Below are 15,943 nucleotides of genomic sequence, written 5' to 3'. Positions count from 1 at the left end.
GTAACGATCTGTACTTAACACCCTCATCTCTTTCAGTTTAACAATAGGAAGAGATGCTGAGAAACTTCACATCAAAATGTTAAATCACAAAGTTGTGACCCTTAACTGATAAGCATTACAGTTTCTCAGTATTTCTAGATAAATACACAATCCTTCAAGAAGTTCACATTTCTCTTAGTCTTTCCATTTTAATAGCTGAATCTACACGAGCTTAAGTTAATTTTATGCAAGTTCCAGTAACTTCAGTTCTGGATTTAAATAGGGAAACGAAGAGGAAGAGTCTTCTGTTTCATTGCTGAAAGACTCTCAAAAAATAAAAATGGCTAAGTAGGGAAACCAAGCTGCACGTGCATTGCCACCTGTGTTTTGAAGATGGAGATATTTTCAGATGGAGATATTTTCAGTTAATGTTGACTGAAACCAGCCTTCTTTGAATGTTTGTTTCCTCAGTTAAATTTTTTAATCATTGATAATTAGATGGTTAGTTTTTCTTGAAATCTGATTTTACCCCCTTCATTCCTTCACCATTGTGCATACCGTAATAGTTTAATAGTTGATTTAAGGGACAACTGAAGACAACAGTGTTTCAGTGTTCTACCATGCTGATGGCAGAAGGGCCACTTACCACTAGCCATTAGTATACATAATCAGAGTTTGCAGGAAGAAGAATCTCACTTTACTAAAAGATGGAAAAATAAAGACAGTTGTGATCTCATGAAAGCATTGGACTGCTGTTCTCCCAGCCGGCCCTGTTTTTCAAGTGAAATCCACCTGGTTTGTCTCTCCTCCAAGCAGCCTGGTTTTGACATAATGTTATCAGAAATAGATAAAGAGATTTTAATGCTAGCAGAAGCAATAGACAAAAGAAAATGTACAAGAAAGTGCACAAGCCTGTTGCGTGGCATGAAATACCAGTATTATGGTTCTGATTCTTGTAAAAAGCAGACCTTTTTAAGATGTGGAACAGAACTCCTGTGCCCCAGAGGAATTTCTTCTGCTATTTGCAATAGCTTGGGGAGGGGAGCATGAACACAAATACCAAAATTAAAGCAGCAAATCCTTCTGCAGAAGCTGAGCAAAACACATGAAGCTCTTAATTTGTCTGGAGTCAAGGACAGAACTTCTCATTGATAACAGAGTAAGAGGCATTATTGTGTCCTAACTGCCCATGACTTATGCTTGAGCACGAGGTACTAAATCAGGCCTAGTTTAGAGAAACAAGCGGGAGCTTGGCCATGGTTATCCCAGACAAAAATAAAAAATAAAAATAATAAAAAAAGAATCCAGACTACAGAAGAGGTGAAGGATACTCTTCCTCTTTTACTTTCCAAAATGAAGAGGAAACGTGTGGCTTAAGGAGTTTAAAATTGCTTGAGTTATGTACATACAAAGCCAGTCACAGCTGCTCCATTTCAAGTACTTTTCAATGAGAATTCTCTCCCCTCCTTCCTGTTTTTTGTTATTACTACTTTTGGATGAGCAGCTGAGTAAACTAAGGTAATTCAATTGTTGTGTCTATTTCAAAATTGTCATCAATTATTTGTTTTCCTCAAGGTTAATTACCAGAATAACACCTGAAAACTGAAAAAAGCAGAATTGAAAATTTGCTACTCCTCACCATTATTTAACAAATGGCAAAAAGAACGGTGCTGATGTTTTAGGTGAACGGTTTAAGAACACCAATATTCAGAAATAAAGGGGCAAAGATGACCATTTGATCATCTAACAGCCTCCTAGATGACTTAGGCTACGGATACCTCATATTGATTGCTACTCAACATGCATACAGTTTTCAATAAAAAACTGATCAAAATGTTCTTCCCAAGATATAAATAAATATAGCAAAAAATAAAAACATCATGCCTTCCCCCAGCAACGCTTACTCCCATACAATTAAGGTGACCTTGTGAGCAGAAAGGGAGCACAAGCGTTCCAAGCTACTACAGACTTCATCTTTGCCTTGTTTATGCTTTCTTGTTTGAGTTGAAACAAATCGGATACTCACTACAACCCAAGTTAGTATCTGCCGACTAGTGGAAAAGGTCAGTTAGGAGTTAAATGTGATCTTCAACCTTTTCCTTCTGCAGCGCTTGTTTGTATCCAGATGAAGTGCAACAACAATGACTTCTATGGAAGCGATCAAAGTCAGTTAATCTTAAAAACACAGAGATGCCGTTCTTCTGACCACCAGCCTAACACACCGTAACTCTAACAGACCACTTTTCAGCAAAAACATACTCATACTGACTCAAATGGCTGGAGATTTTAAGTCATGAAATTCAATAAACAATGCTTAAATGAAGAAGCATCTGGTATCATTCACATCACCGCTATCAAAAATTATTTATTAAGAATAAGTTATTCTAAGGATTTAAAATAGCTTCTAGAAGAATGTAACAATACAACAGATATTGTTAACTTCAAAAATGTATGATTTTCCTCCTAGATTATAAAATTACCACACACACTCAAACCTAGTTTTATGTTAAAACAGCTGCAACCGTGAAAAAGTTGCTAAAGTCTGCCCTGACAACGAATTGAGAGGTGAGGCTTCAGAGTTAAAACACAATGCAAGAAAAGAGTTAGTACACAGCCTGGCCCATCGCTCACACGTCAACCAAACAGCCAGTGCAGTATTTTCTTTCTGAATACAACATAACATTTATACTCAGGGGGGAAAAAAAGCCTTACTGTAAAATGAAATGGATTTTCATAAAACTGAGTACCACCTCGTACCTTTTGACATTACGTACATGACATAACGTACACACAACTTTCCGAAGGACTGCAAAAGGTGCTATTTCTTAAGCATTTGGCCATCAGCAGCACAAGGAACTCATATACGTTCATCACACAATGGCTGTTCTGTGTCAGGAACATGCAAAATGAAAGTAGTTAAGACAAATGATCCATGTGGGCAGTCTGGCTATGTCTGCTCTGGAACTGAGCAAAAAAAAATAAAATCACAACAACCTGGAGCTCTAGGCTTTGATCTCCCTCAGCCTGAGCATCTTATAGTCTCTTATTTTTTTTTGTAATTGGTACAAGCACAGCTGGTAGTCAGCTGTCTACAGTTCCAGTCCCACCTGCAGCAACAGCTTCAGGACCTTCCAAACAGGCCTTTGGGCCCCCTTGTCTGATCAATACTGACAACACGGCATTCTCGAAACATTAAATGAGACACACAGAGGCTGCTGAATGAAGCCTATACACAGGGACTGCTCATGAACAAAATGCATCCTGGATCACACTACAAAATGTGTATGCACCAATGGTCCTCACCTTCCAGCAACAGCAGCCGGGTCATCCCATCATGCCTGGATACTGCGGATAAGCACAGCTTTACACAGCAGTCTAGGTTATTGCTGTATCATCAAAATCCACAGTTGATTTTTTCTTTTTTTGCCCCCCCTTTTTTTTTGGCATCCATCTAATCCTTGAAAAGACCAGTCAGAGTAGGGGATTTCAGGCAGGAAGAAGCCTAGAATTACCTTTAACTTTATCCTCTTCTCTTTTCCAGTTCACTGATTGGTATTAATTTCTCCAGGAAAAAAAAAAAAAAAAAAATCTGCAGAAGCCACCCCACTGTGGGACACTATTACAGCACTTTCATCTCAAGATAAGTGAGACAGGACTCTTTTCAGAGTAAGTAAAACCTCAAAGGGGTTCCTCAGATCATCACTGGTGAATGCACTATGGCATCAATTAAGTGAATCTTGAAACAACAGAAGTCATAGCATGAGGAGGAGCAAGAGCAACTCAGAACTGCTGAGGCAGCTTCATCATGCAATGAATCCCAAATCCAAGCAGGCTTTCTGTGATCAGAAATACATCGTGACATATGCAACATTTTATGATTCAGGCAGTCATTTAGACAGAACTCCTCTGCACACACATGAAAGGTAAACTCATGCATAGAGATAGCAAAATGCCACCCACGTAGAGAGAAAGAAACTAGGAATTTGATAGTAGTAATGTAGTACTATCACAAAGATCCAACACATACACAAATTAGGACAACTGGTTTTAAATATGCCATTCAAGGGCATTCAGCTCTTGCAATAAAACACACTTGATGCTCTAACGAGTTTTTTCATCTGTAGCTCGATGCTCTTAATTTGATTAAAGCTGTAAGAATGACTGTGTATACTATCATTCTTGGATTAGATACATTTTGGGAAAACGGTCTACACATTTACAGAACACTATCATTTGATGCTACCATCTAACTAGGATTGCAAGATTAAAAATGGACAGTTCGTTTAAAAAAAATCATTTCTAAGCACATTAGCAGCTGAAAGGGTTTGCAAAATGATACTATACCAAAGTAAATGCTTTTCAGATTTGAGATACCTTTCCTTTCTGCAAACAGATATTTCCTATCACATATATTAAAACCTTTACTTCCAGTGCCTTAAGTGAGGAATATAAATGCAGAGGGGCTGCAAACACAGGTTCACACATTGTTCCTTTCCTAAACTTTTCAAGAAGAAACAACTACAGTCACAGAGGATATTTGGTTTCAACAAAATTAACATTATTTGGTACTCAAAAAGAGAATAGAAAACTTACAACGAGACAATACAGTATGAGCTATTAGCTGCCCAAAATACTTTATACAATATTGAAAGTACAATCTGCTGTAACATACATTAAAAAAAATGCTGGTGCAAGTGTTTTTACAGCATTTAATAAATTAAAAAAACTCACTACCAGTTAATCCTAAGGAGCCAGGTTGTTAAAGTGGTGAGGTTCCATGCATGTAAATGGTTATGAATGTCTTATCTACAGCCTGTGTACACAAATACAGTAGATGATATAAACTTGTGCTTTAGGTATTGATAAGAAGTGAAGTCTATGCAATTACCCACCCTCCAGTTTTAAAGATCTTGAATACACAGAAGTCTGACCTGCACAGAGGGTATGCTTTGTACAGAATATAAATTATTAGGAATTTAAACAGTTTTTCTTATAACAAGAAATTATTAAGGAAACCCATCTTTCCTCCTCCTCCTCTTCTATTCATTCAGCTTGATGAGATCTGCATGGAGTAGGATGACCAGGATAAATTAATATCTCCTCCTGAATTGCTCCATAAAACATCCATCAAAGAATGATTGCTCTAAGAGTAGAATTTGCTGTTACTGACTTTCTTCTCTTTTAATCTTAAGGGAAAATAAAAGAAAAATAAAAAAGAATAAAAAGTCAAGTTTACTAGGAATTTCTCAGAAGAAAACAGTTTACTACATTCATTTTACTTAGACACAAATGGCGAGTAACATATTGGCAACAAGTATTGTTTTTCTTGCAATAAATGGGAATAAACCAGTGATTCACACAGCTGTTCAGCACATATAAAAAGGTAAAAATATTTAAGAAAATTATTTAAGAAAATTAAGACATAAGAAGAGTCTCCCATCTGCTCAGAAAGGAAAAAAGATTTATTTGACTGGTACAAGAAGCTTCTGTCTCCCTCACAATGCAAAGGTAGCACCAAAGGAGACAGACCCTTCTCTTAAGCTTTGGGAAGTGCACTGACACTTAACTGACAGTTCTGTGCTGTAACAACTAACTACTGCTTTTATCTTTTGCAGTTTGTCTATCTGGAAGTGTGTTTTGTTCCCACATATTTAGTATGTTAATAACAAGGACATAATTCTGATAGTGTAGGAGTAAGGTGGCTTATTTGACTATACAGTCTATTTGGCTGTACGTATTTCCAGGCTTTTCTCCTAGAAAGCAGCAGCAAAGAACAAACTCACAGGATTACATGTTTCAGTGTGATCCCTAAAACGAGGATTTCGCTGAACAGACATTTCATTGAATCTGCTGGCCTCTAGTGGCTTGCGGCCCAGCATCACTTGAGATATTACTCATCCTACTCCAGCCACTCTTTAGATGCTTATTAAAATAAGTCTGACACTTCCTTACCATAAATCATGTTTGGACAGAGCTGCCTTGGGAAGGAGAATGATTATCAACCTACCTGCGGTTGCATGTCTCTTGATATATCTGTAGTTTGTGCTCATTCACATTAAATTCTTTTAATATAGCATCTCTGTTAGGATTCCTTAAATTCACATGGGTGTCATAAAGGAATAGCTGATTATTAAGCTCCTCCTGGCGTTTCCGAAGTTGCCGACATGAGGAATAAAGCTCTTCTTCACTTTCCTTCAAAAGAATATTGGAAATCAATGTACAGTGTAAGACACAACCAAAATGATACAGAACCAAGTTTGGTTCTGGATGGTTATTTTGTTTTCCTAAACACATTCCATTGGTTTTCTACAATTAGTTTTGTACGATGTTTCTGCAACATTTATGGAATAAATTAAGTAACTAAGAACGCAATGGAAAAAAAAAAAAAAAACCTTAGGCCCATTACCTAAACCACCTAAACCACCATACTGTCTAATAGGGGCATCAAGGGCATTCCAGGAGTCATGACATGGCTGTATCTGAAACATATGCTGGAATATTTTTCCATACACAAAGTATGTCAGCATGTTAAGGAAAGGACAGCAAATGGTGTATCACTGTGGGACATCAGATTATAAATTTTAAAAGACTTTAAAAAAAAAAAAAAAAAACTGTTTTTGACTGCTCCACCATATTTGTGTAAGGTGACATATTCCTGGCGCTTTCTTATTGAAATCTAGACTGCAAGTGGAAATACCGACTAGTAAATAGGATCTCTAATATTATCAAGTGTCAGACGATCAAGAAAAGGACACATCCTTTGTTTCTGTGGAGTTATGACAACCTGCAAAGGAACTGGCTAAGTATTTCAAGTATAATTTGCAGCCATCTGAATTTCTGTTGTTGTATGTGGCCCACAGGAGAACTTCTCCAAATTATCCACAAGCGTAAAACAATCATCATGATTCCCTTCATGACTTCAAATTGCTTTAATATTTCAAAACTTCGGATGCACAAGCTGTCTCCTTTATTGAGTTACTAGTGGGGAATAGTGTTGGCAGGAATAAAGTCTTAATTTTTACATCAGCAGCAAAACAAGATGCACATCCTACAAGAAATGACATGCAATCAATAAATGTAACAAATCTAAGCATTTGCAGAGATGGCATACCAATAAGAATGCCTCTTTTAGCACTCAGTACAGATCTAGGAAAGTTGTCATGTTTAGCAACACACCCACGGGGTTTCAACAGCTAGAGCTTCAAGATCCTTTCCTAACCCTTCTTTTTCCTTCCAAAACATAATCCTACAGCTCCCTGGTATGGCTTGAAGCAAATGGAGTAGCCTCAGTGCTATGGTACTGATTAAGTTGTAAAAAGCTTCTCTTTCAAGAATGGGAATGAATCTTCGCGTTCCCAAATCACAAAGGGAATAACAGATTGCTAATTACCAATTTGCAGGTGTAATCCTCAAGATGCATGCGTACTACTATTTGTTTGTGCAAAGCTAGACTTTAAAATGCTACTTAAGAATGTCCACTTTGATCTTTATGTTAAAAATACATGCTATGAAAGCTGACCGTAATCAGGAAGTACTAAAGAGGTACACATACTTTCTGAAGAACGTAAATCAAATTTTAAACAAGTAAGACATGCTTCTAAATGTAACAACAGCATCAGTAAAACAATTTCTGCAGGAGCAGGAAAACTGGTCAACTTGGACAAAAACAACATAAGGTCCCACATAATAATTCACACGTGAATGCTTACTTTGCAATATTCTTGCTTCTCTATTCCTAAAGAATTTTCAGTCATCTGTAATTCCCCTTTATATCTTTGCATTTCATCTCCAAGAGTATGCAGATGGGCTCTGTATATAAACAGGCCTGTTATTAAATTATATCATTTTATGGAGTGTCATTATTTAAAAAAAAAAAAAAAGGGGGGGGCAGAAGAACAGATGGACACAAGCTTAATCTTTCCTGATGCTTCTTGGATGATCTGGCAGAAGCTTTAGAAGCTGATTAACCACGGCAAATTTTGGTTTGCAGCAGACTGCCAAACAAAATGAAACATTTTTGAAAGTTCTCCTGCAACTGCATTATCACCCAGAGATATCAGTGTGAAAATACAGAGCTGTGCTTCATCTTCAGTTGGCCTAAGCAGAAGGGGTTTCAAGAGTGTGAAATGTGCTACTGTCAAAGGACTTGGTGCTGACAGACTGGGAGACATACTGCTGCTACGAGCAACATTTAAGAGATACTCCTGCTCCAGGCAAGGAATGATCTGAATTTCTGAAGAGGAATTAGCAATATATCTACGCATCATGCCCATGCTTGACAGCTTAGGCAACAGCAAGTTGTTACCAGCTTTCTCAAAGGAAGCAAGACAAAAATATGTAAGTTTTTCTGGCCTCCTGTATCAGAATTGCATCCATGGAATATGAACATTTTAAATCTTATCTTCAAAGGACATGCATCTCTTTTCTTTATAAACACCCTTGGTCTCAGCTCCTAGCCTTCTCCTTCTCTCCTAACTCTTTGCTAGCCACCAGATGAAAGCTACCATGGCTACAAAAACTGTGATTACACACAGTCATTTTACATCACATGTTCATAAGGTGGCTTTGCAAAAATCTTGACAAAGGACATTTGAGAAAGAGGCTGCCATTCCTCTGTGAGGAATGTGACCAAGAATTCACAAATTTCCATTTCAGTACGTGTAACTACAGGCACAAATCTCTCCGGAGACATAAAGACTTACTGTTAGCAGAATCTGATGATTTAATCAGGAAACACAACATACAGCGGTGTCAACTATAGCATAAGCCTAAATGGTTGTGAATGACTTCAAATAATAAGTTGCACTTTTTTCCCGTCTTCTGAATCAGAAGGGTACTGGAAAACACCCTGAAATCCTCACTTCCCAGAAGTACCATAAAATTTCATCACTTGTCCTCTATGCCAATGTATTAAATAAAATGTTATAATAAAATAAAAAAATGAATATATAGTTATAATTGCATATTTATTTAGTTCCATATAGTTACTGTGTATTAATATATAAAGTATATAGCATATATAAAGCATAACATACTGTTGAGGTATGGAGATGGTCTGAGAATAAACCTGCTTTAAATTAGCATATAAAGAAGCACCTCTGGAGCACCAACAAATGCTCTTCACAGATCAGCCACTTTAATGCCGGGCTTCATAAGCAAGGGATGCATCATCATCATTTTTTTCCTTATGTGCGCAAAAATACTAGTACTTCAATCAGTTGTTTTACAGAGGCTTAAGAGAAGGAGATTAGAGCTTCAGTAGGAACCAGGATATGTCTTCCATTTGTTGGGTTATTTATGTTAATGAAATACTGGGAGAAGTGAATTTATCTTCTCTTCCTAAAGAGGTTTAAAAAAAAAAAATGCTGGACCTTTAAAAAAATATTCACAGAAGCTAAGGCCTGAATTTAGCTAGCTTTGCACGGCATCAGGTAGTTAACATTGGAAGACAATCACCATGCTTGTAAAGGAAAAAAAAAATAGAGGTAATTAGTCTTTGTTTCTGCATTATTTCTTTTACCAAGTGAGTAATCTGTGTGTCCCCCAGAGGGGAGTAACTCAGTTTGCATCACTGGTCTTCCCCAATACCTAAAGAAGTATCAGACTGTACCAAATCAGAAAACTAAATCCTTGCTTTCCGGTTTCCACAAAGAACTGATAACATATGCTTTAAGTGCACAAAACAAACCAATAGTTCTCACCAGAACTTGCTGCATTTCACAATGAATCAGAAGCGAGGCTAGCTCTATGTCTTCACTATAACCATTCTTGAGAGGAACTGATCTAAAACCTGGGGAAAACAAACATACACAATACAATATTGCAAACACACACATACACAAAGGAGAACTAGAGTTAAGGCAAATGGTTATCTGCAGTCATAAAAATGGTGCAAACCGTCCTAAGGACTAAGAGATCCTTCTCTGCTCAAATGCTCCAGTGATGAGAGCAGGCTTTGCTATGACAATTACAGAGAAGCAAAAGACGATAATGGCCAAAATGAGAAACACAAGATTTCACATGCTCCTGAAAACTAAAGCCAGTTGCAGAGAGAATCAGAAAAAACTACTTCTGCATATGTCCACAACTAAGGCAATTAATAAAACAAAACCACTGACACCAAAACAGAATCTTCCCATATTTTACTCAGAACACATAACCCTGTTGCTGAAATGGAGCCCATGGTGAAGACAGTTGAGGACACAGAAGTGATATTAGTAAGGAGATAGGAATAATATCAAAAGTAGTGATCTTGTTACTTTCATTTGAAATGCAATATGAACTAGAGAGAAAGGAAGAACCTTTATCGCAATCTCCCACTTTCAGAACAAAGAAGTCAGAATTAAACCTCTGGGTCTACAGGTACGCAAGAAACTTGCGTTTAACTTCCTCAGAGTCACGGCACACTATCAGTAGCAATTTTAACATCTTTGTTGTGTATTTTGCTGTTGCAATTTTTGCTGTTTTCCTAGTTCAATTTAAAAAATCGGAAGGTGAGAGGAGGATTATTTTAAATACCTTCACACTACACACCCCATATCGTAATAAACAACTAGAGGAGCAGATCAAAAGAGCAATTCTCCTTTGGAGTGTTTTAGCTGTTACTGACAGCAAAATCACAATAAAGCCACATTTTTCTAACTTAGGCCCATATTACACCTCCTATTCTTACCTGCTTTGATTCCTTTGATAGGAAAAGTGGCATGTGCTAAGAAATTAGGGTCACTGAACATATCCTCTTCATAAACAACAAAGCGCAGAAACGCTAGATTGGGATCATAAATTTCAAATTTCACTTGCTCTGGACACGGCACCCAAACTGGATTAAGGCCATTGTCATCTGTAATGAAAAGGAAACATTTGCTGTATGAAGCAATAAATTCACTTCATTCATACATGGCTATGTATCCCTGGACATTTTCTGGGAATACAAAGGCCCAAAAATCCTATTTACCATCTGTCTCATGTAACCTCGCTTCAGACAGTTTGTATTTGTTTATTTGTGGGGGGAGATAGGAGGAAGCTTGGCAGGGATGGAAATCCACGAAGAAAGGCTATTATTTGTCTTTAAATATACAAAATCTCCTTGGATGTGTATGTGTAAAAAAAGCTAATTCATTGCTCATATTCATGAGCCTCATGCTCCGTATCAGTAAAAGCATGGAAAGTACTGGAAAGACTGATGTGCAATTGCCCAATTCTCATACTCATTTCTGGAAGACCAAGTAAGTTGGCATGTGCAATACTGCCAGGAATTTTGCTGTCTAAGGTCTTGGTCACTCCCCACAAAAATTTAAAATCATAATCCTCTTCTCTGAAGTACTGAAGAGCCACAACACATATTTTGCTCCTTATTCTGTATTTATCTTCCACTGCTGTCTAAGCTGTAAGTTTCAGTGGCCTGGATAATTAGATTCAAAGCCTCTTGTCTACCAGAGGAACACTGCTACATACAGATATATTAAATTGTGAAAAGACAGCCAGTCAGTTTATTAAAGATTGTTCTGTGTTATCTTCTTACATTTAAAATTCCAATAATCAATTTTTATTTGGCTGCTGGTGAGATACTGTCCCATTTCAGTGCACTTAAATGAAGCTCCTCTACAGACAAACACACACCTTATCCGGAACTCACCAGGAGCAAGCTTTGATCAAACTTCTGCTTTTCAGGCTATACTACTTTACAGCCATATATACTCAAGCTGTCTCTGAGAGGATGCCAGTCTTCAAACCCAAATTTAAATAAACACAATCTGGATCTCACAGTAGTAACTCCCCACTGGGACCAGAGTTTGGGCAGATGATTATCACTGTAGGAGGCACTTTCAAGACAGCAATTTTTTATTATTTTTTTAAAAACATGCATATTATGCAAACTTGTCCAAAAGCAAAAATTAAAACAATCATGACTTTCTACAAACTAACAGTTGAGGTTTTTTTTCAAAAACTCTGATAAACATTTAAGTTTCTCAAATTAATTGGCACTGAGGCAACCAGGAAAACAGTAATGTATGACTCACCAGCCAAGAGCAACAGTTACCTAATTCCTCCCCATACAGGTTGCTGACCAGCTACAGACATTGTAAATTCATGATCGTCACCTACTCATTTTATTTAAGTGCACTCAGTATTAGCATGTCCCAAAACCCAGAAAAGCACAGATACTCACTCACAACTGTTGTCTTGAATTTGTTGTTATCATATTCAGCCCCACAAATTTCTACCTCTACAAAGGGACAAGCAATGCTTCTACCAGGCTTAGGAAGATGGCGAGCACCTAAAACCTGCAAAAGAAACTACCTTATAGCCACCTTCAAAGGAAACTTCACACCATTATTTCTGTGTGGAAGGCAGCCTACAGAACTGAAGGAGAATTCACTAGAGGAAAAAAAAATAAACCCAGAAGAACATGCTAAATCTCTTGAATATGTTCACATGTATTAAACTATCTGTGCCACGAATAATAATATCCTCCCATTTTTTGGGTGACTCAGTGATTTATGTAATGGCTGACATTCATTGCACAGAGCATGCAGCTACAGATCAAATTTGTAACACAAGTTTACTTATCTTTCCTCAGCCTTTATTACTTATCTACTTTAAGAAACTCCTGCTTTACATTCATAACCTCTGTTTACCTTGTCTCTAAACTGTCGTGAAAAGCAGTTAATGTGTTTCTTCCTTCTCAGAAAACATACTTCTAAAGGACATCTCTTTTATTGAATATCAACTGAGAACAGAAACACGTTCAATTCACATTTGGCACTAGAATACAACATACTGTAACTTTTAAGTGATAAAACCCCATCTCTCTATGCGTCAGTGTGCTAAATACTATGATGAATGGGGGAAAAATCAGTTTACTATTTGTTCTGTTTAGTTTCTCTTTCATTATAAAGATCTTTCATCCACACTGGAAATTTCTGACTTATTTATTCTGCTGCTAACCAATCTCCAATAGGACATTTCTATTAAGAAGTCATTAGGTTGGAAATGCACGTTAGTCTATTTTATTAACAATTATATAAAATTATCCTAGGATTGTGCTTTCAATTCTATATCATGTGCTTCATTAGCATAATAAAGATAGTGTTTCCTATCAGGAACCAGTGAAATTACTTTTATTCCCCAACACTGACATTTAAAAACAGTATTTTGACAATCTGTCAGGTCTTGCTATGAAACATAATAGCTTTATTTTTAGTTGTATAGATATTTATGACTTGTAAAAAACATAATTTACAAAGGAGATTTACCCTCACTGTCATAATCATCTGCAATTTCCTCTTCGATTCATTTGGCATTGGGTCATATTCTTCATTTCGCATGTTTTCTGGCTGCAGAACATAGCCAGTGCGCCCATTAAGTGAAAACAAGGCATGGTTCAATTGCATGTATTTATCTAGGGAGAGAGTTAAACAGTCATAACAGAAGAAAAAAAAAAAAAAAAAAAAAAAAACATTTGAATAAAGCTAAGGAACTACCAGAGTAATGGCTCCTCTGTGCAGTTCCTCCTGGTTGCCACTATCTCAGAAAGAGCTGGACAGGTAAGTTGGAAGACTCAGTTCCCTTCAGTAAGTGAATTTGACTGGTAATTTCTCACCAATTTTAATCCAAATAAATCCATCTCCATTCACAATTAGTTTCCTATCAGTGTGCCATAAGCTACCCAGCCCTCATTTGGAAGTTGTGTACACCTTTCCCTGTGGGTGAACAACAGTTCGTCCACCTGAACTGTAAAGTAACTATCTCTGCTTGGTTATCATGAAGAGATAAAGGTGGAATAAACCTTTCAGCAGTAACAAGTGGGTTAGTCTGGCTCAGCAACAGGGAGACTGATTTTGGTGGACCAGCTCCAGCAAGGGATTCACACACGCAAGATAACTTTAGTTTCTGCATCTCCCTTCTTGCAGTGAATTACAAATCAATAGGATGGCAACAGTGATTAGAATGGCAGAGGGTCCATAAAGGGGCTCGTTAATGGTGAAACGGAAGGCAGACCAAACCCTTTTTCAAAGGGAGTATTACCTGGAGTTTGGAAGTTAAGAGCCACCATCTGAGAGCCACAAAGCCAGAGGCGAAACGGGTCATAGTTCGATGAGTCAACCCTCTGCCCTTTAGGATAGACACGTGTCAATCCCTTCAGGTTGTATTTCAGCAACTCAACTGGCTTTTGCTTAACAATATTTTCTGCCTTGGTTTCCACGAAAGAACGGATTTCTTTGAAATCAGGATTTTCTACAGAAGGGAGGGAGGAAAAAAAGTCATTACATTACTAAAGGAAGAAGGAAGTCGACATTTATGCTGTATTTCTACTAACATTTAGGTTCACTTTGTTTTGCCTTGTCCTTTAATGCAGCAATTTCCACTGTTTTAATGCAGACACAGCAAATTGGTTGAACACCAGGTCTGAAAGCTAAAATTGCCTGCCTGCCTCATGTTTTGCAGCAGGGCAGATAGTCTGCAGTCATGCTCTCATCTCATCATTGCTAATAATGCACTTCTGACCACTGCAAGACATATTTAAATGAGACATCTTTTCCTAGGTTTAAATGGAGAGAAGAAAGGGTGAGCCAGGGTTACCCAATGCCTCAAACAATGACTGTAATTATAATGTCTTAGCCATACCGACAGCTTATTAAAAATGTTTGCAAAGAAGCTTAAGGAAGAAGGGCACATTTCCTGGCTTCTCTGGAATAAGAAGTACATATTTCAGTGTCAGATTCTACACCCACACTTACACAGACCCCTGTTCTCATTTATATTATGACAATATTCCCAATAGCTTACATAAATAGCAAATACACCATTCCTGTAGCTTATATAAATGGCAAATGCATAACAAATCCATTTTGAGGGTTTTTACAAACAAATTGCAAGTGTTCAGTCAGACTTTTTAGTCTTCAAAAAAGTCAACTGACACATAAATAGTGAACTTCCCTATGAAAGTTATATTGAAATGTCTTTAGTCAACTAGGTTAGAAATTTGTGACAGTTGCAAGATGTCTTCTTTTAAAGCCTCCTTTCTAATGGAAATTCACAAACATTGAAAAGCTTTCTAGTCCTTACTGTGATTTTCCTGACAGCAAAAATGCAATGCTATGGGAAATGAAAGCCTGGATAGTTTCACAATTGTTCTTGTCTCCTCATTTATGGTCTCTTGTTTCTTTGTTTCATATGACTAATTTGTTCCATATTTGGTACCACACATAAGCCTCAACAGGTTGAGATGTACGTTCAAAACAATTCTTATAAACCATAGGCTTTTACCTGACATTTTATAGTATGAATACCATCAAGTTCCCCAGTGTCCAATTCAAATTGCCACTGCAAACTCTCCACGGGTGATGCAGTGTTTTTTTTTTTTTCCTCCCATAGAGAAAGGATAAATTTTATCTTCAGTTCTATAATTTCAGCTAACATCTGTACAGATTAGTAAAAAAGTTAAAACTCGTGTAATATTAAAGAAAGTACCTAAATTGTCCTTGGTTTTGCTTGTTGGCTTGCAGTAGATTACCAGATCAGATAATTCAATAGCAATCAATTGATTCTTTTCCCAGTATTTCCTCCTGTTCTCCTGTAAAATTTAACAATGCTTTAGATTACAGATACACTGGATATTATGGTGCAGTAACTCCAGGGTATACTCTAACAAAAAGGACAAAGTCGACCCATTCCTCTTCACCCAGATTTCTATTTGATACTTAGAACACCTACATAAATGTTGTGTACCCAATTCAGAGAACAGATTAATGAGTGTGTGTTTGTTTCTTAAAGGAAATGTTTCTGAGCTTCCCTGAATCAGTCCTACTCAGGAGCTGGGCAAAAATGCTTTACTTTTAAATAAAATTTAACGTGGTTCTATCCTGTTGTAGGTATGTTATTGACTCTATACCTCATGTAAATGCAAATGTATGAAGAAAAAACATGTTAAATGTAGTTATGTTTCTCACTATTTATCATC

General features: G+C 37.1%; 1 protein-coding gene across 4 annotated transcripts in view; it reads right to left on the bottom strand.

The window, feature by feature from the left end:
* Positions 1-1,462: 1,462 nt before the first annotated feature.
* The window catches only part of PLCG2 (phospholipase C gamma 2), a 64,308-nt gene continuing 49,827 nt past the window's right edge, over positions 1,463-15,943 (bottom strand). For all 4 annotated transcript variants that reach the window (XM_035336860.1, XM_035336859.1, XM_035336862.1 and 1 more), the window contains exons 26-33: positions 15,454-15,556; positions 14,008-14,217; positions 13,236-13,381; positions 12,149-12,263; positions 10,652-10,819; positions 9,681-9,769; positions 5,987-6,171; positions 1,463-5,165 (exon numbers count right to left, since the gene is read on the bottom strand). In XM_035336860.1, the coding sequence (XP_035192751.1) occupies positions 5,123-5,165; positions 5,987-6,171; positions 9,681-9,769; positions 10,652-10,819; positions 12,149-12,263; positions 13,236-13,381; positions 14,008-14,217; positions 15,454-15,556 (1,059 nt within the window). In that variant the 3' untranslated portion in view covers positions 1,463-5,122. The remainder of the gene's footprint in view (positions 5,166-5,986; positions 6,172-9,680; positions 9,770-10,651; positions 10,820-12,148; positions 12,264-13,235; positions 13,382-14,007; positions 14,218-15,453; positions 15,557-15,943) is intronic.

The sequence above is a fragment of the Oxyura jamaicensis genome, chromosome 11 (assembly GCF_011077185.1).
Source record: "Oxyura jamaicensis isolate SHBP4307 breed ruddy duck chromosome 11, BPBGC_Ojam_1.0, whole genome shotgun sequence".
In the NCBI taxonomy this organism is placed as follows: Eukaryota; Metazoa; Chordata; class Aves; order Anseriformes; family Anatidae; genus Oxyura; species Oxyura jamaicensis.
Note: the sequence above shows the minus strand (reverse complement) of the source record. Positions and strands in the feature narration are given on the sequence as shown.